The following is a 24,017-nucleotide window of genomic DNA, read 5'->3' as shown; positions in this document are numbered from 1 at the left end:
CATTTACACATAGAAATATGTTGTCTTATTATTTAAGTGGGTCATGTCATCCGCTGAGGAAGACCATGTCATAGGTCCAGAGCAGTGACCTTGTGGACATGCTGTATAGCTACTGTCTGTGATGTTGCTCCACTGCACAGAATCTGTGTTGCTTAAGACCTCACAACTGCTGCTTTCTCTGCATAATAATAATTAGGTATGTTAAAAGAATTAGTCAGATATTCTGATGTGCAATTACCTAAATATTTTATTCATTGCGAGGATAATTTGTAGGCTATTATTTTGTCTGAGACACACACAAAAAGATCTGAAAAATATTTGTCATTTTTCCAGTCCAGTCACATTTCCCGCTTTGATAGTCATACACATCAATAAGTCATTAACCGTGTCATTTTATACAAACATTTATTCAAATCTTAATTGTAGTCCATCTATTTCCGGCTGCATCCCTCTTCCTCCTCCTTCTCTGCAGAGGAAGTGTAGAGGAGCAGCACTAGGACCCGGGGGGTTGAGGCACCGGGCTCGGACGCACTTTACAGCAGGAGAGGGGAGGGCTCACAACGGCTGGAACTTGAGCAAAGTTCCTGTGAACTATATAGTTTACCTGTAGCGGTTAATATATATATTTATCTACATATATAACAGCAACAAATCTGCTCTGTGTGTTTTTTAACAAGACAAACCCGTGTTGAATTGGACGTCAGCTGCTGCGTCTATGTTTTCTTCCTGTTTCCCTGCGCCTCCTGAAAACACCTGCGTGATTCAGGTAACTCACCGATGAAGAGGGAAGTCCTTGGACTGAGCGGTGAAAAGGTAAGGCCTCTCTCTCTGATCACCTTCACCACGACACACTACAACTGAGCCCGTGGGTCAGTGTAACCTGGTGCCGCACACGGACAGTAGTAGCCTATCCTGTAATCTTATTTCTCATTGAGGCGATAAACAGAGCAGTGTCTCCAGAAGTTGGGTGTGTGTGTGGTGTGTGTGGTGTGGCTCTGCGGAGGGACAGGTCCTCCCTCCCTCTCTCTGACTGAGCTGAGCAGCCTTCCTGCTCTGCAGACAATAAGCACAGGCAGCTCACCGGCTGAAGGACAGAGGCACTTCAACATTTTAACCACTTTTCATGCTCCAATACCGAGTCATTGATTGAGCTCTTAAGATTACACACACACACACACACACGCGCGCGCATAGCTGCCGCATAGAAACGGCTCGCAGGCCTGGGTTGTTTCCAGGGTAAACTGCTTTTAATGCTGGAAGTGTAGGCTACTGATGTTGAGCAGGACACACCCATGCATATTGTCCATTAGGCCTGAAAGTAAAGCTACAAAAAGCCCATGTCTAAAAATGAAAGTAGATGTAGAAGGAGTAGTGAAGGGATCATCAGAGAAGGAATGAAACAACCATGCTGTCAGGACCTGTCATCAGTGTTTTGTCCTTGATAATCCAGAGCAAGTGATTAAAGTGAATGTAAGTGAGGTGTGAGAGTCTGTCCAAACTTCTGTCTGAGAGGGAAACAGACCCCAAATGGCAGCATCATTTAGAAAAACACAAAAATCAATCATCTACAAATTTGGATGGCACAATAAATCAAAATCAAATTAAAATACAGTCAAATATAGTATCCAAATTGCATTTTTGAGGGGTAAAATGTGTCATGAGATTGTCATGCACATTAGCACCATAGACGTTGTAGTGTTACGAATCATGTTCTCGAGATGCAAAAGGAAAATGTTTGTTTGGTGCAATTAGACCCAGCAAAAATCACATGATCAACATCTAAAATGATACTTCCTACTGAAATTACAATATCCACCCAAATTCCAGTCATATGATCATTTCCTGCAGCCCTGATATATTATATTGATTCTGTTAATTCCCCTTAGTATTATGGTTAACTGAGGTCAAACTGTGGATGCACAGATCTGCACTGTACAGTAGATGGAGAGAGAACATCTCATGACCAGAGCCACTTGAGCTAATGACTTACATTTAAACTCATCAATGCGTAAAGGTTGTCGTCTGACCTTTTCTTTGCTTACGTTGTTTGAAGCCGTAGGAAACAGCTGATACACATTGAGTACTTGTGCTTTGTTCTGTTTGATATAGCGTGAGGCCATGCAGAGAGAAGTGAGTGTGTGTTGGCTGTTTCTGCTTGTGTATTAGGCAGAAACACTGATTTTTATAACAATGCTGTTGATATGGAAGTTGTTTATCTAACGTAGATCACCAGCCGTGTTAAAGCGGATACAATACTGATGTAATGCAGCTTATCAGATCAATGCATCCCACTCACCCCATTTGACTGGGACAGGGCAATATAGCTGAAATCGATTTGATTTGACTGTTGTTTCATCACAGTATGATTCCACTGCACGTCAGTAGACAATTAGATCAAATTGTTGGCCGTCACCTCCTCATTCATTCAGTGAGCTGAGTTGTAGAGAGACATCGGATCAAGCGGTGTACTCCAAGCTGCTGAGTCTCATCCTTTTTAACACAGTCGTAGCGTACGCAGCCGTTTCAATGTCAAAGAGCCATTAGGGGAACAAAAAGAGCTGAACCAGCAGAAGGAATACAAGTTAAATATCTACAGTAAAGGGCAGAAACGCCTACTTCAGTATCACAGGGAAATGACCAGTGTGTTAAAAACACCTTCCAATAGATAATGTATTTTTTCCAGTGCTTTGTCAGCTGCTTTGCTGGTCTATTTCATTTATACATACACAACACGCAGGACCTGTGTTTTACTGTAGCATCATTCAGCCCTCCCTGCCCATCCCATCAGTTCTACAACAGAGCAAAAGGACAGAAGGTAAATTGCATTGTGGGCTTTGCATGAACAGTTGGATAAATTATTTAGAATTTATGCTGACGTGGCTGAAATACACAGCCCTTTAAATCATAAATGAAAAGTTCATTATTTAAGGCTCTGAGGACATTTCTCATCTTCATCCTGCCCTGTGGAACAGAGCACCAGCTGATGAAGATGGATTCTTGAGGGTTAAACTGATGAACTTACATATGCACACAGAGTACTGACTGTTTAAGTCTTAAAATGATAGAAATTCTCGATAAAGTAAAACAACTGCCCACCACCCATTTCTACCAGAGGCACAAAAAAGACTCGACTAGCAAGTTAACTTGTTGTTTAAACAGCATATTTCTTGTGTTTCCGCTCTGTTAGAGTCATAAGCATGGCTTCAAAGTCATTCATCATCCGTGTCACCACAAATATTTGCCCTGAAGTCCATATTTACATATTATTGTGTCCACCTATAACATAAACATGATTTTATCATTTGAATAGTTTCATCTGTTCCAACATGAACTGTTGCTCTGCAGTTTGCAGTGTGAACCAAGACAATTTAAAACAACACCAGTTTAATTGAACTGGAAAGTAATAAGAAATCAAACAAGCTGTACAACTTAAACTACCTTCCACTCCCAGCTGCCACTTCCTAGTTGTGCATGCATAGGCAAATTAAATCATGCAAAAATCGTTCGAGTCTGTTGAAAACATCACGTTTGATCATAAAGTGTTGAATATTATTTGTAGTCTTGTAAAATTCTGCATATTGTTATTTTATGCATACCATAAAAGATGCTTCATAACTAAGATTTACAAGTTTGAATCATGTAGCAAATTAAGCTTGAAACAGTGTAATAGTTTTTCCTCTCTTTTGCTTTGAAATATAAACATTGTATTAAACCTACAGTATCACACTAGGACAAGTGTGGAAGATATTAGATTCTACTGTATTAAAATGATAATGTTTTGGGCTCTTTACAATATACTACAATACGTTCTCAATATTTTAATATGATAAAAAAAAAAGAAAAAGTCTGAACATGCAGTGATTTGTAGTTGACCTCAGCATCTTACAAACAGCAACCAAAACTATAGTGTGTATGCCATCTTATTATAGTGGTTGTATGCAGGCGGACATGAAACACATGAAACACATTGGCTACAGTAGCACATGACTGCAGCATGTGCATAGATGAAGAGTGGAGAGTGTTTACTTGCTCTGTTGGGTGTTGTGAGGTCAGAACGGAAGAAACGGTGAATGAATGAAAACAGTATGAATAGAAATCCGTCCTGCCTGGGTCTGTAAGATATACACAGCAATGCAGTGGAAGCACAAAGAACATTTTCTTCAAACCTCTACCTTAATACCAGTGGAGCATTTTATGAACACCCACATAGCAACCTGTACATTGTTTCCATGCAGCTGCGGACCAGATGCACTGATTTTTTTTTTCTTTCGGCTGCAATCTCCTCTATTTTTTTAATGGTTACTTCCTGTAGGATGTCATTTTGTAAAAATGTTTCCAACACTTGATGGTTGTGGTCCTCAGTCCATGAGTCACCTCAGTAGAACACATTTCACATGAGGCAATCTGAAAGGTTTAAAGTGGTGTTTCCTGTCAGGTCGTGACCAACGATCATAATAGGAAAGAGGAAAATTTCATTTATGTGACCATATGTTATAGATATTTTTTCAGACTGTAATTCTGACTTTTTTCCTGCAAATCCTCTCATGTTTGCAAAAAAAACAACACAAGAGGATGAAATCACTCTATGATTACCTGCTCACAGCTTGTGGACATATGCAACCTGTGAAAAGGAGTTTGAAGTACTTTGATTAGATTTGGTTAGACCCATCTGCTTTGTTTTTAAATGACTCTTTCCATACTTTGGTATATCTAATACAATAGGTTTAAATATAAAGCCACTGTCTATAATCTATATTTTCCTGATGCAAATGTCTCACACAACTATGTGACAGAGTGGGGTCATCACTGATGGTCACCTACAGAGAATTAGGGTTAATGTGTAACTAACTAGTTTACCACATTCAAGCTGATGAGCTTGTTTCTGCTGCCCTCAACTGGCCGAAAACAAAAGAAAAACACTTGTTGCACATTTTATAAGTTGAACATGTAGAAGTAAACTTCCTATCTAATGTGCTCACATGTTATCAGAGGTCAATCACAAATAATTAACAACCCTCATAAAAGTAGTCCTGGGTAGTCCTCAGTTGCATTGACTTGATTGTACTAGCCTACTTGCTCCACTGTGATACTAAACTGTACATTTCATAATGACTGTTGAGCTTATTCTATACTGCTGAATACCATCCCCGCTGCCTGCCACCAGCATTTCTGTGTCACCTCATTCTTGGAGTGTGAGTCATTGGCCTCAGTGATACTGTCTCTCAGGTTTGTGTCATGTTAAGACACGTGTGGACCTTCTACTGTGCTGGTTTTCTCAGAACCAGTTTTTGCACCATGCTGCAGCAGTGAAAGCACTAAAAGCCATGAATTAACACATTTATTTACAGCAACAGCCAGTCTCCTCACCTTAACAAATAAAACAATGCCACAGGTCATCCATCGCTGAGATTTTAAAGGAGACATATTGTGCCCCCTTTCCACAAATTAGAATAGTTCCCAGGTGTCTTAAAGGGATAGTTCACCCAAAATTGAAATTTCACTCATTATCTACTCACCCTCATGTCGACTAAGGGCTGGGAGAAGTTTCAGAGTTATCTGTGGCTTCTCTGAGTTACAGGGGGTCTCGGCATAGCAGTCCATATAACGGTTGCAAATGGATACCAACTGTCTTCGTAACAAAAAGACACACCAAAAAACATCCAAATACCTCCATAGTGCTTGTATGTAATGTCCGTCTTGTATTGAAGCCCCGAAATGCAAAATTGTCCTGAAAAAAATTAAATAAGTCTATATTTCAAGCTTGTTTTGTAGCGGAAGCTTCTCGAAGCTCCTCTTCCTGGTTTGTCAAATTTGGACGAACTGGGAAGAGGAGCTTCCGCTACAGACAGAAGAGACATATTATGCCCCCTTACCACAAATTAAAATAGTTCCCAGGTCTGTGACATGCTTTGGTCAAAATACCCCAAGGATCAAACATCACAGCTCTTTTCATCCTCCCAAAACAGCTCTGTTCAGAACAGCTGGTTTCAGTGTCTGTCACTTTAAATGGAAATGAACCACTGCTTGCCCCGCCCCTTCTACTGGTACCAGGTAGGGGTGGTATTATGCAAATTCGAATTCTAGTTACATCACTGGAAGACAACTGAGGGAACAGCTCATAAAACCACATTGATTTCAACCTAGGGAGCCTGAACATTACAGATTTTTTTTGTCAAATCTCACATTTTGTGGGCCGGAAGGCAAGACAAACACCCTAATATATGTTAAGAGCAAAAAGGGAGATCCTCCGCGCTTCAGCTTGACGAACTCTGGACCGGTGCGTCTCAGGGCTGGAGACAGATGAGCAGTAGAGACAAAGGGAGGACCCTGGAGCACACGGTCGATTAATATAAATTTATTGAGGTGCGGCTGCTGACGTTTCGACACAAGGTCTTCTTCAGAGCAAACGGAGCTGTTCAGTGCAGGCACGGGATTTAAATCCCCCGTCCACTGAACAGCTCCGTTTGCTCTGAAGAAGACCTTGTGTCGAAACGTCAGCAGCCGCACCTCAATAAATTTATATTAATCGACCGTGTGCTCCAGGGTCCTCCCTTTGTCTCACATGTTAAAGAGCCTTCAAAAAGTGATATTTCCATAATATGTCCCCTTTAACAAATCAAACAGTGCCACAGAAATTAAATTAGGACATTCAGCGCTGAGATTTTAACCATTTCCTTCAGGAACAAGTGTGTTTTAGTTGTGTAGGTGTTGCTCTGCTGGTGTGATGCTCTTTAGTGAATCTGAGTAGGCTCGATATAGATTCTCTGACAACCTGAATGAGGTGAGGTGGAGTTACAAGGACTTGAGATGAGGCAGAAAGCAGGTCATGAGTGAAAAGCTCTGAAAGGCGTTTTATGGGTTTGGACTTGAATTCTCTAGTGCACAAGTTCAACTTGACTGAGACTCCACTGGAGCATTGGCTGCTTTTCTACTGACTACCTTTGATTACCTCTTTATCATGTGAGACCCATCCAGCTTTGCACCATTACACTCCGTCGATTTCACAGCAGGTCTATTAGACAAAAGCGACGCGAAACCAGAAGAAAACAACCTCCCTGTTCCCTCCATGAGTTGGCATAGCAACCAGTAAAAGTACAGCAGGTGTGCTTTAATGGCAGGAGAGCGTGGCTCTGAGACAATCTTTGTTTGATTGCAATACTGAAATTACCTGAAATGTTTGCAGCATGGCAGGTTTCCCAGTCACAATTAGTCTGTGGATCCGGTCTCACTCTGTTGGTGGTCGTCTGTGTTGCAGTTTGTCCGTCAGGGATGTGTTCCAGTCGAGGTATATGCAGCGGCAACAACCGTTCCAACAGGCCCCCCAGCTCCGAGGGCTCCGGCTCGGGCGCCCATTATGCCCTGTGCGCCCTGGGAGTGGGCCTCATCGCCCTGGGTGTCGTCATGATCGTGTGGACTGTGATACCCACGGACGAGGAGTCGGTCCCCACCCCGACGGGCAACAACAACTCCACCACCACAGAGATCGGGGATGGGGACGGGGACGGTGAAGAGGAGGAATCAGAAGCAGCAAAGTCTTCAACGGTGGCTATGGTGCTGGTGGGAGTCGGGGTGGTCATGCTGCTCTTGTCCATCTTCCTCGGCGTGAGGAGCAAGAGGAGAGCAGGCACCAATGGCAACCAGGCAGCAGGAGTAGGAGCTCCCTTCATGGAGCACGTTGCCGGGCAGACGGAGGAGTGAGTCATTAATCCTGCTTCTTTTAATATTCTATATACTAAAAAAATCATAAATCTATTCCACACATGGTAACTTTTTAGAAGATGAAAAAAATATGGTAGATAAATAAAATTGTTTGTTTATTGGCTGATATAACATGTAGCTGCAAATCAGGGTCTGTGTCAGTTCTTTGGATCAACTCCCACGTGCTCTGTCACCGAGGATCACCGCTTTGCATCCTTTTCCAGAGCTCCTGATCCAGCTACGTTCACCGTGCCAAGCTATGAGGAGGTCGTTGGCAGCGGCACCTACCCCGTCCGTCAGAGCAACCTTCGCCAGAGCACCTCCCAGCTGCCGTCCTATGAGGACATCATAGCAGCTGTGGAAAATGAGGGATCAGAGCCCGCGAACAATCCCGCCGAGGACACCCCTCTTAATGACCCCGCGCTGGCTGCGGCCCAACCCACCGCCGCCGCCGCCGCTGCCGAGCCACAGGCCGACCACCCCGGCCTCACATCACAGCCCAGCCTGCCCGCCCGCAGCAGCAGCCGGGCCAGCCGTTTACTGCGGCCCCTGCGGGTGAGGAGGATCAAATCGGACAAACTGCACCTGAAGGACTTCCGGCTCCAGATCCGCAGCCCCACGCATAATCCGGTCACCATCGAACCCATCACTCCACCGCCACAGTACGACAACAAGATGCCTGAATTGCAGTAGGAGCTCTTTTTTATCACCTGTTCCTGTTGAATAAAAAACATTTCTGTGTTAAATGGACTAATGGTAACATTTTTGAGGGAAAAAAAACATATTTTTATGGTTGGCATTAAATAGATTAACTGTGGTTAAGTGATGGAAGCTGTGTAGACACTTTTCCTGAAATAAGAATATCTGAAGTGAATCTGATGTTGTTTATTAGTCAAGCTTTGACTGATGATTGGCATATTTATTCTGCTTTACTGGGTCTGTGTGAGAGGATCTTTCTGTTTATAATAGATGTCAATCATAGAACGGGTTTATTTAATAGCCTAATATAATAATTTTCTTACCTTTGATTGTTTTTGTTGCTGTATTTCCAGTCTAATTATTTGTAAACTGTGGGAGATTTGAAATAATATCCTGTGATTCAAAAGGGGAAAAGGGAAAGTAAGTGTATTGGTGTTTTCTTTAGGTGGTATCATGAGTATAAAATGCACCACTGTGATTTATAACAAAGAAAATGCACTGAGGCCAAAAACTGTGTGACTTTCTCAATGTTTTTGTAAGTTGTTTTTAAATGCTGTGCCCTAGAAAAACTGCTTCAAATGACCTTTTTGATACAGATAGAGAAGACAAAATATTCTCTGGAACAGTAACTACTGAATATTTTAGTATGGTATGTGGTAGTGGTAATTAAACATGCATTGTCTCACATGACTTTTAGAGGTGTTTAAATGTTGAAATCCCTTTAATTCTTTTTTAATGAGTGTTTAAAAAAAGTGGTGAATAAATGTTTTGTATTTCCTTTAAGATCACTTTAAGAGTTTGTGTTGCAAAAGTTAAATTTGAATTACTAGATCCAAATTGATCTGTCATTCACGCCATTCAGACACACAAATAAGTTATTGCTGCTTTTTCTGATTTATGTTATTTGCATGCTTTGAGTTCAATAGAACTGTATTAATTTTGAAAGAGATAAATATTGTCTTTGTACTTTCAGTTAATAAAATCTAACTGTACGTGTTTGCTTTGCTCTCTTACTATATTGTGTCACCATGACAATTTCTCCAGGTATTTCAGTAGTTTAATCTCAATTAATCCCAACCACACACATGAATGAATGTGAATGTGTCACATTCATTGTTGCAGATTTAGTGACCCCTAGTGGGTAAAGAGGGTAAAGCTTCTAGTGAAGTGTACCAGGGGGTCATACTTTGCTCCAATTGTCTGAACTGAACTTGTCCTTTATATATACAGTATATATATAAAAGAAAATAGCTGTGCAAAATGTAACTAATGCATATCAATGTGAATATATAGATGAACTTAATAGCTTGATGTATTATATGCTTCATATAACTTAAATAGTTTTGCTAATTTATTCACTTGGCATCAAATGTAGTAGGCCTATTGCTTTCTTATGAAATAACGTAGTTGTGTTGTGGTGCCAATAACATCTGAACCCTAACCATTAATTTAATTATAAATGTTTAGCTGATAAATAGGCCATGCAAAGTTAATGTTCTTTAAATTTACATTGGAAAGGCATATGAGTCATTAAGTAAAGTAGTAAATTGACTCTCTAAATCAGTGAATATTAGAAACAAGATTTTATTTCAGTGGTGTGTAGGCCTATACATCTAAATATGTATATGTTTTATGTATTACCTCTTAAGTTTAGCAATACTTGCAAACACATTATACCATCGTGTTTTCACTGATATAGCATTTTGAATTCTCATATTTTTTTATTTATTTATTGCTTTATTTTAACTTTATTGACAAGTTTAAATCCTTTATTGAGTGTGTTTTACTGTTATTATTACCATTTACTATTTTACCTGACTTAACAGCACCTAAATGTACAAGTAACTGAGTAAAAGTAGTCGGTGCAGAAATATTCCCCTCTGTGTATCTAGTGTTATATTGTAATCAGATCCTTCATATCAATGTGCAAAGGTTTCAATATTGATGGGGCATATTTTAGTTATTCTATATTGGGCAGTTGACACTGCCTCACAAAATGGTGATTTGCATGTAAATTCTTAATTTGTAAAAAAAAAAAAAAAAAAAGCACTGTGGTGTAGAGGAGTCTGAAAAAGACTTTTATGGCACAATATGGTGGAGTATCCCTAATGGATATTTAAAGTAAGTATAAAAAAATTACTAGTTAGTCTCTTGATACTACTAATAAAATGGTATTTTCCATTAGTCAGGTTGATGTTCAACATACACTAATCTCATGTATATGTTTAAGAAAAAACTTTTTGCCAAAGACAAAAATGCTGATCTGCGAGGCTTCAACATTTGATGTAGCAAAGTTTATTTTTATATTTTCAGAATCAACCAGCCTATATTTTCCTAATCTCCACCCTCGCCTCGGTTCAGAGGGATTTTTTTTCCTCTTTTTTTTCTTTCTTTTTTTTCTATGTGCAGCTGCCATGTAGCAGAGGGAGGAACAGCTGGCTGAGGGAAGAGCCAGCCCGGGGAGTCAGTCACATTCCTGGCTGGGATTCAATGACTGAACCAGACACAAACAAACAGAGAGGGCGAGAGAGAGAGAAAGAGAGAGAGAGAGAGGCAGAGGGAGAGAGAGAGAGAGAGAGGGAGGGGGAGAGAGAGACTCACACATTGAGTGAGAGGGGAGACAGACTGAGAGTACGCCAGACTGAGCAGACGAGGCATATTTCAGGCGCACATTTGGAGTGCGTAAAACCGCAGGAGCGCATAGAAACACAGTAACCGGTGATTGTACGTTGGATAATACGAGTTTGAGTCTCGGAGTTGTCGACTTTAATTGCGTCTGCTCACAGGAACTGCCCCTATGAATTCAGCAGCCTTCAGTTTTCTGAATGGACGCGCTGGGAAGCTTCTCCGGTGACATGGAAATGCGCGTTATTGAGCGTGAAGCCGGATGCTGAGGACGCCCGAGCCGATAAGTCATACCCAGCTTTCATTTTGAGTTTGAACTCTCTTTTCTAACTGGCTACAACATGGAGGGTACGAGCTTTCAGCCCCATCCCGGACTTCAGCAAACTCTGAAGCAGTTCCATCTGAGTTCCATGCGCTCTCTCGGTGGACCGGCGGCGTTCTCCGCTCGGTGGCACCAGGACTCGCTCTTCGGTAAAGATGGAAAATCCGCAGAGATGATGCTCACTCTGCCGGCACAGACCCCTCCGGTGATGTCCGGTCCACTTTTCATCCCGTCGGACCGCTCCACGGAGAGGTGCGAGACGGTCCTGGAGCGGGAGCCCATCTCCTGCTTCGTGGTCGGCGGCGAGAAGCGCCTGTGCCTGCCGCAGATCCTCAACAGCGTCCTCAGAGATTTCTCCCTCCAGCAGATCAACTCGGTGTGCGACGACCTGCACATCTACTGCTCCAGGTGCACGGCGGACCAGCTGGAGATCCTCAAGGTGGTGGGGATCCTGCCCTTCTCGGCTCCGTCCTGCGGGCTGATCACCCAGACGGATGCTGAGCGCCTCTGCAACGCTCTCATCTACGGCGGTACGTACCCCCCTCACTGCAACAAGGAGTTAGGCTCCCTGGAGTTGGAGCGAACCGAGAAGAGCTTCAAAGTCTACCATGAATGTTTCGGCCGGTGTAAAGGCTTGTTTGTCCCGGAACTGTACACCGGCCCGAGCGCCGCCTGCATCCAGTGCATGGACTGCAGACTCATGTTCCCACCTCACAAGTTTGTGGTTCACAGCCACAAGAGACTCGAGAACCGGACAGTCCACTGGGGGTTCGACTCCGCCAACTGGCGGGCCTATGTGCTCTTAGACCCGGACTACACCGGAAAGGAGGAGAAGAGTCATCTGGAGCAGCTGCTTAAAGAGTTAAAGGAAAAATATGATCTGACGGGCAAGCTGTCCAGTAAATCTTGCAGAGTAAGTCCTGTTCTCTTTCACCTCATTATTATTAACCATCACTCATTGTCTTGGAGGAATGCTACAGTCTGTAGTTTGTTTGTGTATGAGGATATTTCAACAGCCCCAGGCCTGCTACAGCATCTGCATTCATTAACATTCACTTTGGGAAGGCTTCCTCCTCATTAGGGCCTGTCTGCTCTGATTGACTGTTTGTTGCCAGTCCTATCAGGACCCCCCCCCCCCCCCACACACACACACACACACACACACCAGGGTTATAATGCAAATCACATGTCACATCACATCTCTTTCTGTGTTTCGTCCCATCCTGTTCCTACACCCTCAAACACCTCGTAGAAAACCCACGCGCACCTCATGTGTGTCTGGAAAAGGTGACGGTGAAGCCTCTAAAGATCAGCTAACACCCCCAGAGCATCCTTCCCATCCTTCTAGAACACCCCCCTCCAGGGTTACCCAAGGGCATCTGCATTATGATGGATAGAGTCCTGATGATATATTTTATTAGACTGAGGGGGGAGGTGGGGGAGGAAGGGGAGCCCATTATGGTGCCACGAGGTGGGGAAGGGGATAAGAGTTTAATGAGGTTTGGGATATGGAAATGTGTGTGTGTGTAATAGAGAGGAGGAGGGGGAGGTTGTGGCTGGATGGGATAGGATAAGGTATATGTGTGTGTGTGTGTGTGTGTGTGTGTGTGTGTGTGTGTGTGTGTGTGTGTGTGTGTGTGTGTGTGTGTGTCAGTCACCTTCCACGCTCCTTGCGTGGGTCAGAGACGTTTAGTACGGACAAAGGGCCGGGAGACGAGGTGGCTGTTCATACGTCACAGAGCAGCTGTTGTGTGGGACTCTGCTAATGAGTGGACATCTCTGTATGCATCACCATGGTGCTGCTCTGCTCCAGCATGAACAGGAGCCAGGAGATGTCTCACAGGGAAACCTCAGTGCTCTCACTTACAAAAAAAAAGAAAAAAAAAACCTTCCAGAAATGTTGTTGGAGGTCGTCAGTGTCAGAAGATAGGAGGTTATATCGATTTGCATCTCCTGTGTTTTGTTTTGTTTCGTTTTCAGAGCAGAAAATATTAACACTAAGCTCTTGAACGCAGCATCCGCAGCTGATTTATATCATGTTACCTCGAGGAATTGGACACAGACTCCTGACAAAATCTTTGTACAGTCCAGATATATCTGTCTGCGCTAAAAACACGCCTGCTGCACCTGTGGTTAATTTCCAACCGAACCTGCAGACAGCAGGTCTTGATGTATCACCTGTGAGTTATATATTCTCTCAAAATGGTGAGTCCTGCGCTGACAGTCTTTCAGTGTGTGTGTGTGATATACACATGGCCCGAGCATCACGGAGAGAGAGAGGGGAGAGCGTGGCGGAGGGGGCAGTGCGTGTTTGCTGTGGTTCACTGTCAGTCGTGTCCCAGTTAGCAGACAGGCCCGGTCCTCGGGGAGCTGCACACCAGCGCTCTCCCCATACATCAGCCTGACAGGCCAAGCTGCTGAAAGGCCGGACGGAGGCTCGCAGACCGGCGCTTGGCTCAGCTTACCCATGAAACAAAAACTCAATGTTATCAGTCTGCCTCAGCCTCCCTCTGATGTCAGAGTGTTTTATTAATAAGTGGGAGCCTCAAAGGTTACCTCCTCTGTATCATGTCTAGACTCCCACCTCATCTACCTCACCTGGTGGCTGATGCAGATACAGTGAAGGCCCCCCCGAAGAAGATGCTGAGAAAATTTATTCGGTTTTATGGCGGAGTGGTTTTAAAAGTAGACTTTTCTGAAGTGTAGTCTGGTTTTTATTTCTAATCTGTGAATGTAGAATGAAACACCACTAGTCATTTGTCGGGAAAACAAAAAAAAAACTGCAGCAGCCTCCTCACAAAAGCAGAAGCCAGATCAGTGGAGGGAATGAGAGCAGCCACCATTGTGTCTGTTTTGCATCAAATCCAGCATTTGGTCATTTAGCCCCTTTGCCTAATGTGCAGATGAGGGCAGATTGCCGAGAGGAGGCTGCAGACTCTCTCATTCAGAAGATGCAGGGTGTGTGAGCCAGGCCTTGACATGTGTTGTCAAAGGGCCGTGACCCCTGACCTCTCCCCAAAGACACTGACCCAGCCTTCCCCCATTCTTTTCACACCATCCAATCACATGCCCTTGTGTCCAGTCCACTGGCCAGATGGCTGTCTGATAAAGGACGAAGGGATATACAGTGGACGGATAACCAACCTCGCTCAACTGAAGCTGTATTTCTAATAAAGCACCAACATTTTAGAGCTGTTTATCGGAGACAACAACAGACATGCTGCCAAAAAAATGGAAATTTTATGGGAACCAGAATTTTGAATTCAAATGACTGCTCGATTGTGTTGAATCTTGCGTGTAATAATTCAAATGTTAACTCTCCGATTAGCATGAGAATCTTTAAGAAAGGGGATTGGAATTGCAAAAACTTTGTTTTTTTTTAAGCCAAAGTCAAATACTTGAGCATTAACTGAAGAAAAAAAAAAAATCCCTAAGAAGTGAGGGCAATGCGATCAGTCATCTGACTGAGTAGAGAGTAGTAAAAGGGGGCTCTGGAGGACTGTGTGGGCTCTCCTTAATGGAATGGATATTAAAGCCATTCAACTGAGGCCAATTTATGCTCTTTCTCATCCCATTGTTCTCCTCACTCGATCAAATTAGCCTCAAACCTGGAGCAAAGCAATCAAGTGTGTGTCAAAGGATGAAGAGTTGTGTGTTTTTGGCTATTAGCTGTTATTAAAAGTGAATGAATGAATGAAAGAATCTCGCTACCTCTGCGCCTCTCAGGTAGCTGCGTGTAAATCAGGATGTGCGTGGGCGTCTTTATGTACGGTGAGTGTATGAGTGTGTTTGCATGTAAACAGGCGAGTGTAATGACTGGATCAGCTGTGTGAGCCAGATTAAAATGAGCTCACTGCCGGCTCATTTCCATTCCCATCTGTCTGCTGACCTCTGGGAAGCCCTGAAAGCCGACATGGTGCATCTCTTTGGTCCTTGATGGGTCTGTCTGCCCAGCGTTGACCCAGCCAGCTCAGATGCAACCCACCCACATCACCCAGATAAACAGCCGAGTCAGTCTCGCTCACTCTGGGTGCTGCAGTACCACGTCTCTGGTATAGTTTGTGCTTAAAATCCCCTTCTCCCACTTATACTTGAGTTGGAATTATCACTCTTTTGAGAGCAGTCGCCTAAGTCCTAGACCTCCCCCTCTGCACCCAGCTCCTCACTGACCAGCCCCCCCCTCCCAGAAGTCCATCCCCTCGTCTCTGCAGTGACTACTGGACAGAGCTTTGTGGCCAAAGCAGGGACGGCGTGTCAAGTCAAAGGGGGTGTCAGGAGCTCCCAGGGGTTGTGGCCTTCATTCTGGCGAGGGTGACCCCATGTTAAAAGGGTGTCAGCTGGGGTTCTGTCATGGGTGATGTGTACTAAAGACCTGCCGCCTCCTTTGTTTGAGGGCCAGGCTTTCAGAGGCTGTGAAGTGCAGCCATTTCTCTTTGTTAGTGCCTTGTTTCTTTAGGTGCTGTGTGGATAGGTCTGTAACCTCCAGCCTCTCCCAGGGTGGGAAATCCACGCTTGTGAGTTTGCCATGTCATTGGTTTCCTGGCTTCCATTGCTCTTAAAGACAGATTGGAGCCTGTAGTGGTGTCTGCATGTCTAATAGAGGCAGAGCTGGATAATAATTTACTATTATTGTTCTTGTTTTGCTTTATATTATTACTGTTTCAGTGGAATCGCATGGGGATAGTATGAGCTTTCCAATTTCTAATGTCCAAATAAATGTCTCAATAAGCTCAGTTAAAATCAAACTAAATAATGAAGGTTTGTTTTATGCATAGGAAGAGTTTTGTCTCATGTAATACATAATAACAGGCGGATAGGTTTCCATACTGTGATACACATTAGTGTCATTGAAAATATCCATATTAATAGAGTGATGAGTCAGACCATACTGTCTCACCAAACTCCTTCATAGAGACAATTCTGTGATGCGTTTCAGATGACTGCTGTTGGTTTAAGATATTACAACAACAACCACAAAATTCATGAGAAAGAGAAACAGGTTACTTTTTACTTTGATATGCTCAAAATATGTTGATAATAGTTTAGTTTATTTATGTAGATGACATGAAAATGCTAAAGTTTTACAGAATCATGCAAAAATAGGTGAACAGTAAAATATTCTTATCAATCCACAAGAGCAAAATGAGGAAAGGGGCAGAATAATAATTCTTATAAGTCTTATAAAAAATATAAATATTAGAAATACTTTTGAAAACAAAATAGTGATTTAAAAGGAGATAGTCTGATTAGACAAATAAATATCAGGAGTAAACTGTCTGCCGCCACTAAGCAGAAAATTTAATGATAAAACCTCAAACAATTATTATTATTATTCTGTCAATATAAAGTGTTGCCTGTTTGGTTTTAAGAGGACGATGGTTCACTCTGCTCCTCTCTAAACCTCGATGACACAGCACCGAGCTAATGTGTGAAAGACTTCTTGTGTAACTCATGGAGTGAGGGAGGAGGATGATTAGTGTTGATCAGTGAAGATGAGATGAGGGAGGAGATGAGCACTGGCTGCGACCACAGTCAACAAGCCGGTCCGTCAGCCAGTCGGTCCGTTAGTGGCAGAACAGATGCCTGTATTGGGTTAGTGTTATTCCACAATCATCATCAATTCCTACTCGATCACCTCCTGATTTCCAGCTCTGTGATTAAGAGTCAGGCCCATCTGGTGCAGAGACAGGAAATCCTGGAGTCTGCATCTGCTGCTGGCTGAGCTACTAATCTGCTGCAGTCAGGGGGGTTTAAACTCTGATAATCCTACATAACTCCTGGAATGCAGAGACCACAGTGCACATCAAAACCGTCATCTTCTCTGGACATCGTCTTCAGGAAACACAGACAAGTCACCCACTCTCAGCCGTGGACTCTCTCCTCCTTTCTCGGGGCCCACTCAAAAGCATCTTCACAATTTATAACCAGTCCCTCTGGAATTTAGTAATTAGAGCATGGATACTGCAGAGAGTATCTTATATGTTACATGGAGAAACCAACAGATCGGCTGCACATACCAATTAAAGCGCGTTTTCTGATGAGGCTTCCGAGGCCAAAGACGCAATATTCATTACCTTAAATTTTCTCTCTGTTTCTCCTTAATCACCAGCAGCTCTGAGCTACACAACTGTTGGACCACATTGGAGATGTGGTAATGGAGCTCCAGCCAGAGCAGAAGTAGGCCCTGCTGGTGCCATATGACAAATCGGCATGCTGCTCTCGCCTACAATCCGCCCACCGACCACCTCCAAAGCTATCAGGAGGATTAGCTCACGCAGCTAAACCAAACAGACTGCTCAGTGTTTCAGACCGCTTTTGGTCCAAAATCTTGCGCCGTGCTTCCTGTTTTGATGGCCGGCAGATCACAATTGCGGGGTCGCTGCTATCGTTTCACTTGCAACTGGTGCGGTGCCAAGTTGCAGTTGCAGTTACAGTACGGCGCTGTCTGTGGCTGAGGAAGGAGGAGAATGAATGTTTTAGGGATTTACACAACTCCCTTGCTCTTTGGGATATGCATAATTTATTTTAGGATTAGGATGGTTTAGATTAACTTTGAATTCTCTGCTGAGTTGAGAAGACGGCGAAACAGAGGAGACACACACACAGGGGGCGGGAATGTGCTTTTGTCTTCCGTCTGCCGGTGACAGAAAAAAGCTAAGTAAGGGGCTCGATCCCGGGGAAATAGAGCGCAATACAGACCCCGTTTTTTGTGTACGTGTGGGCAGGTGCGCGCCTCAACGTTTGGGAGGCCTCCGTCAGACTCCACACACTCTGAGGAAGGACTCGTCCTCAGTTGGAGGCTGCTCCGTACGCTTGTGATTGGAGGGCGGTTGTGGTTGCTAAGCAGAGCTGCTCTTCCTGTGCTAAATAAGAACTTCGTGCTCTCTGGCTGGTGGGCTCAAAGAAGCGCGCCAGAACACACACACACACACGCACGCACGCACACATGTACGCACAGACCTCATAGTTCATAGACCTCTTACAGTACAGAGACCTCACCCTCCTCCATTCACTGCCCATCCTCTTTCGCTGTGACCTCCGTGCTGTGACTCCACGAGTCTCTCCTCCTCCACCTCCTGCTGCCGCTTTCCTTTCTCCAACTCCTCCTCCTCCTCTTCCTCCTCCACTCTGCATCACACACACACACACACACTTCTCCCTCAGGTCAGCACGCAGCAACACTAGTTTAAAGCTCCCCTCTTCATCACCGAGACCTCCTTGTCTGACACCTCCTCTGCCCCGGCACCATCACTCACCTCCTCCATTTGACACCTCCTCGACCCCGTAGGACACACACACATACGCATACACACACACACACACACACACATAGACAAAGACACACACAGAGACACAGACACAGGCTCTCCTCCTCTCCCCCACTGAAATCTCCTACTGCACTCCCCCTCACACTGCATTATACTTAGATCTCCACCTCCACTGTAGTGAGCACATGCTGTATCAGTCTGTATTCAGACTGGCCTACATACGCCGCACATTTATCACCGTGCTGTTCCAGGGGTGTGAGAGCTGCTTGTCTCGTTTTCAAGAGATTAAAACTCGCCGTCCATCTTTAATCTATTTTTTTTCTTTGATTACACATATACATAGATAGATAGATAGATAGATAGATAGATAGATAGATAGATAGATAGATAGATAGATAGATAGATAGATAGATAGATAGATAGATAGATAGATAGATAGATAGATAGATAGATGGATAGATGGATAGAGTGGTAGTGCTACTTTGTCAGGGTGACCTCATAACCAGCCTCTATCTCCTTCTCCTGGCTTGTTTCAAGAGCCCACTAAATGAACAAATGAGTGGGATCCACATTTTCAGCTCTCTCCTGTTTTGCCGTGCTATTACACCTATCATCTCATGTATCTGCTGTTCTGCCAGGCCGTTGCATCTCAAAATCTGATCTAACAGCACCATGCCCCCCCCCCCCCTCCATCCGACAACAAGACCCGTAGCGCCCCGAACTGACCGGCTTCCAACACCGCTTGGTTTATCTCGGCGGGTCAGAGCTTCGGGTTCGTAGCAGCAGAACAATCATTCAGTGTTGGTGAAAGGCTGCAAGCCCCCGTGTGCTCTTCAGACCAGCTCGACATGCTTTCTTGCAGAGATGGAGCAATGCAGCATTGTCAGCAGGCACCCGTATCAAATGAATTCAGCACAGCTGTCCTAGCAGACTCTGTTGCAGCGAGGGGGTGGGGGGTTATTTATTCAGTATTACAGTCACACCAGGGTCTGTCATGGTCACCCTTTGCCACAGAGTCATCTGGTCAGGTGGACCTTTTTTCCCCTCGTTGACCTTGTTAGTCTTGTTTACCACCTCATTCGAAAGCAGAATACGCTCCATCTCTGCACATGCATCTGACTAAAGAGTTCGCCAGCTGCCCCACCCCGCTCCCTCCTCTTCCTCTTTCTCTCTCTATCAATACAGCAGGGTCTACATTTATAGAGACAGGCGTACAGATGGGCCATGGTCGCTCACATGCCGAGAACACCTCTTCCCTCAACCCCCCCCCCCCTCTAGTGCCGACCCCCCGACACCCTTTTTGCAGGTGTCTAATAGTTGCTGTGTTCACTGTGCCGGCTGCCCAGCGGGGCCACCTGCCTCCCTGCGCTTGTGGAGTTGACAAGCGTCTGGCTTTATTTCCAGCCAGTCGACGAGCGCAGACACAGACAGCCATGGCCTGAAATAGAGCAGGCCCTCCCTTTATCCTATAATGACGGGACTATTATAAGCCTTGTGTCTTAAGCAGTATATGGTCGGTGTCAAGGGAGCAGCTAGCGCACACATCATCTTGAAAAACGTCAAGCTGCTTTTCAGATTATCATCAAAAACGCCATAATCACCTCTCCTTTTGGCACCAACAGCCGTAATCTTTCGCTCAGGAGTGTGTGTTTCAGTGGAAGGTCATGTGACCTTTGATGAGCTGATGAAGCCCATTATTCAAGAGAGGCTTAGAAGAAAATATGAAGATTACATGACAGGTTTGAACTCGCAAATACGGCTCAAAAACACAAAACAAACATATCTTGGAGATAATCAATTCACTTGTGACCTTGTATCAGTGTTAAATCATATGCAGAGATGAGGGTCAGGTTCGGGCATCTGCTCCATATGGAATGTATGAATTATTCCAGAGGTAATAACAGGACATTGTTGGTTCACTCATCTTCACAAAGACGCCCATCTCTGCATGTCCATATTTAATTCACCCCTTTCAGCTGCTGAACTGTACAGGCTGCTGATATAATGAGTCCCTCCAAAGAGATTAGTCGCCCTATCATCAACACAGCTCCCTAATTTCTCTGCCTTTGTTGTGGTGCAGGCTGTACTAAATGGGATAAAGGGGCTTGGCCGGACACAGTGGGAGGAAGTGGCTTTTGTGCTGCTAGCAGGTGCAGTGGAATGACAGTGGGGTTTTTTGGGGGGGCAACGTACTGTATGTATGTGTGCGCACACGCAAGGCCGCATGTACTGTATGCGTATAGTGCGTGCGGTGTGCGGTGCCGCGTCTGGCCAGGCCAGAGGGGTATATGTGCTCCCCGAGTGCCGCTGAGATACACCAGGAACCTCTGGAGCTTGACTTGAACCCTCAATCACAGGGCTCCTCAGGGGTTTGCAGTAAATTCTTCAGGCGAATGGTTTTCTCTCCCCTTCCTCCTCCTCTTTCTCTCTCTTTCTGCTCACATCTGGTGAACAGCGCTAGCACCCCTGTCATCTTTTACTGCGTTGAGGTCATTTCCACCCTATCGGTAAAGTGGAAACACATGATGTGCAGGGTTCGGCCTTAATGGGGTGGGGCTGGCATGGACCAGCACTGACACAGCTTTACAGCCAAGAGCTGCCAAAACAGCCTTTCTGTGGAATGCTTCCGAACTTCAAAATTAAAGACATTTGGGGTAAATAATGTTGGAATACTTATATTACCCATTCTTTATATAACCACTAGAATCCGTTTTTTTCCTACATGGTAATGTTTTTCAATAATGCATGGTTTTAGATGTTTTCTGTAAGCAGATGGAGCACAGCCGTTCATGACACTTTGAAACTGTACAAAAAAAAAAGAAAAAGACTAAACATTGTTTGGGCTTATAGAGAGATATTAACTGTATAATAAATTCCAACTCCAAAAGGCAAACTTCTGCTGTTTGACTTTCTCTATCTCGCTCGCTTCCCAGTTTTATTTCTGCTGTACGCTTCTTCCCTTCACACGCTCTTTCCTTCTTTGTCGCAATATTGATTCCAACTGGGGAGCTGGAAACTCGGGTACAGACTTTGGCAGATGTTCTGGATGAAGGGTGTGTCCTCAAGTTTAATTGGGATTCTCCTTTAGCAATGATGTGGATTTCCTTAATTCTGTGCCCGCTGAGCCAGTCTGTCTTTGAACGCTTCACACCACAGCTTGCAGGGTTTTGTCATTGTCAGGATTCTGCGTGCGTGTCGTTTGTGAAAACTCTGATTTTTTGACAGTGCATTATTAGCATCACGCTTTATGAATATATTATTCTGTCCGCTTTTTATGGAAGCATGTCGTTTTTTTTATGTAGTTTGGATTAAAATGTATTCCTTGCTGTCTTGTTTTCTGTAATGTAATGAAACCACAGTTATGTTTGCAATGACTTTAACAGCTAAAAACATTTGCCACTTTGTTGCTTTAGTATCTCAGTGGCATAAACAGTCTTTAATGGAGTTTTACTGTCTCTCTACATGGATCTCAGTGTGTCTCCAAGCAAATTCCAGTCACACTGTGGTTTCCATTTTGTGGTAGACAGAGCTGCAGTGTAAAAAGGGGTGGGCTGCAGTCAGTCAGTTATACTGCTGTCTGTGGGCAGACTATACAGGCAGAGTGGCTGCATGGATTTTTACTCGTGCTGTCCAACAGGACTCCATCATAGACTGCAGCAGCACTCGTTATTGAGGGCACACACTCCTGTGCAGCATGCCTCTGTCCTCATTACCTCTGCAGCAGCTTAGCTCTCTGCCTTTGTTCTCTCTCTTGGCTTGAAACTGGAGAATATGGAGAAGTGCTGAGGCTGCAGTTAGCTCGGCTGCCCACAACTTCTGCCGCACAGGAGAAAACATAGCACAGACAACCACCACCCCCCTAAGCCCTCTTGTCTACATATTTTCACAAAGCCAACGCACAGGGGATGCTCTAGTTTGATTCATCATCCTGACTTGTGTGGATGTGGGCTGGTTCGCTCGGTGCCTCGCACATTCTGTTTGTAGCCTTCGCTGCTTTTGTCACTTGTCTGGATTAAATATTTCGCCCCTGAGGTGTATTTTGCGCGTTGGCCTACTGACCAAATGCCCTAATGGCCAATCTGTTGTGTGAAAGGTCCCATAGACTTGGTCCTCAGATGCGTTAAACAGCAGCCGTGCGGAGTGGCTGGAGGAACAGTAAACTTTTATCACACTAATAACCCAGGCACAGCTACCCTAATGGCTTAGGTAGCCATGCCAGGGGTTGCCTGGAGGTCAGGTTGAATTGCAGGACATAAATGGTAGATTCCAACCGGTAGAACAAATAAAGGAAGGGGAAAAAAAGGAGGGGCATCTGAGGTGAGCAGAAGGGGAAGAAAGTTGTTATTGGAAGAGCAGATAATCGCTTAAATTGATTTGCAGTAAAAGGAAGCCATTGATTGGGCTGCTCCTTTATAACAAGACAATCTTTGGCCTTTTAACCCTTTTTCCCACCCAACTGTGCACGCTCACTCTCAAACCTTGGACTCGGTCCGAGCATGCCGTCAAAGGGCACAACTCCTACACAAGTGGCAAGTGAGTGAAGAGATTTCACCCAGCGCTTGGCATAAACGCGGCTCAGAGAAGTAGTGGTGTGAGAGAGAGGGGGATTTGTTAATGGAGTTCAAATCTAAACTTTTTTCTCAGATTCCTCTCCCTCTGGCTGAGGTGGACGGGTCTTGAGAGTGTTTGTTTTAGGTGAAGTCAGTGCTGGAACAGAATGTTGTGAACCGCAGGCCAGACTGTGGTTCTGCGGTTCAGCTTCGACCTGAATGCAGACGGCTCTGTTTGTTTTGCTTTTCCGTTTCTCAGGGAGAAATTTAGACGCTGCCAAAGTCCTGCGCTCACACCCAAGGCACGCAAATAAAAAGCCCTTTACACAGAAAAAAAAAAATGTACCTGGGTGTAGTCGCTACATCTGGACTTGTACACCCGCCCCAGCGCAGGGGTACGCTTCCACCGCCGCCTCTGCTGTCCTGCTCTCATCTTGTAAAAGGGCTCTTTGGGAGATGAGATGGCATTTGATTGTTTCAGAGGCAGGATGTTTGTGTGTTTTGTTCCAAGCCTTTTCATAAATAGCAGTTTTTATGTTGCTGAGGTCAACTGGTTTTACTAGACTGGAGAGGCAAGTCCAGAGGCAAGGAGGCCTCCCCACCATCTGGCAGCCATAAAAGGGGGAGCAGGAGGTTTTTTAGTGGGGGTTTATGGGATGGCAGGGTGAGACACTGAGAGGAGGAGAGACAGAGTGGATGGTGGACTCTGGTTGCCCCCGAGCTGCAAAGCTTCCTCCGCAGTCTGAATGACAGGTCAGAAGTTCATTGCCTTTTTTTCACCCTGCATCTGCCTTGTAGGGTGAAAGAGGTGACAGTCGGTTCAGAGTTCGAGGGCAAAGGAGACAACGTCACCGT

The 24,017-nt window shown here is 44.6% G+C and overlaps 2 protein-coding genes across 2 annotated transcripts in view; both read left to right on the top strand.

Annotated features, from left to right (window-relative positions):
* The first annotated feature begins 557 nt into the window (after positions 1 to 557).
* tmem51b (transmembrane protein 51b) lies at positions 558 to 9,387 on the top strand. The gene is made up of 3 exons (XM_085777466.1): positions 558 to 813; positions 7,256 to 7,694; positions 7,923 to 9,387. The coding sequence occupies exons 2-3, from the start codon at positions 7,270 to 7,272 to the stop codon at positions 8,389 to 8,391; spliced, it is 894 nt and encodes a 297-aa protein (XP_085633592.1). The 5' UTR covers positions 558 to 813; positions 7,256 to 7,269; the 3' UTR covers positions 8,392 to 9,387.
* Positions 9,388 to 10,886: 1,499 nt separating this feature from the next.
* skib (SKI proto-oncogene b) overlaps positions 10,887 to 24,017 on the top strand; it is a 33,293-nt gene continuing 20,162 nt past the window's right edge. Inside the window, exon 1 of the mRNA XM_085777465.1 lies at positions 10,887 to 12,257. Within this exon, the coding sequence (XP_085633591.1) occupies positions 11,364 to 12,257 (894 nt within the window). The 5' untranslated portion in view covers positions 10,887 to 11,363. The remainder of the gene's footprint in view (positions 12,258 to 24,017) is intronic.

This window comes from Trachurus japonicus, chromosome 5 (assembly GCF_045865225.1).
Source record: "Trachurus japonicus isolate A0001 chromosome 5, Traja_1.0".
Taxonomy (NCBI): Eukaryota; Metazoa; Chordata; class Actinopteri; order Carangiformes; family Carangidae; genus Trachurus; species Trachurus japonicus.
The sequence above is the reverse complement of the archived record's forward strand: the minus strand, read 5'-3'. Positions and strand labels throughout refer to the sequence as shown.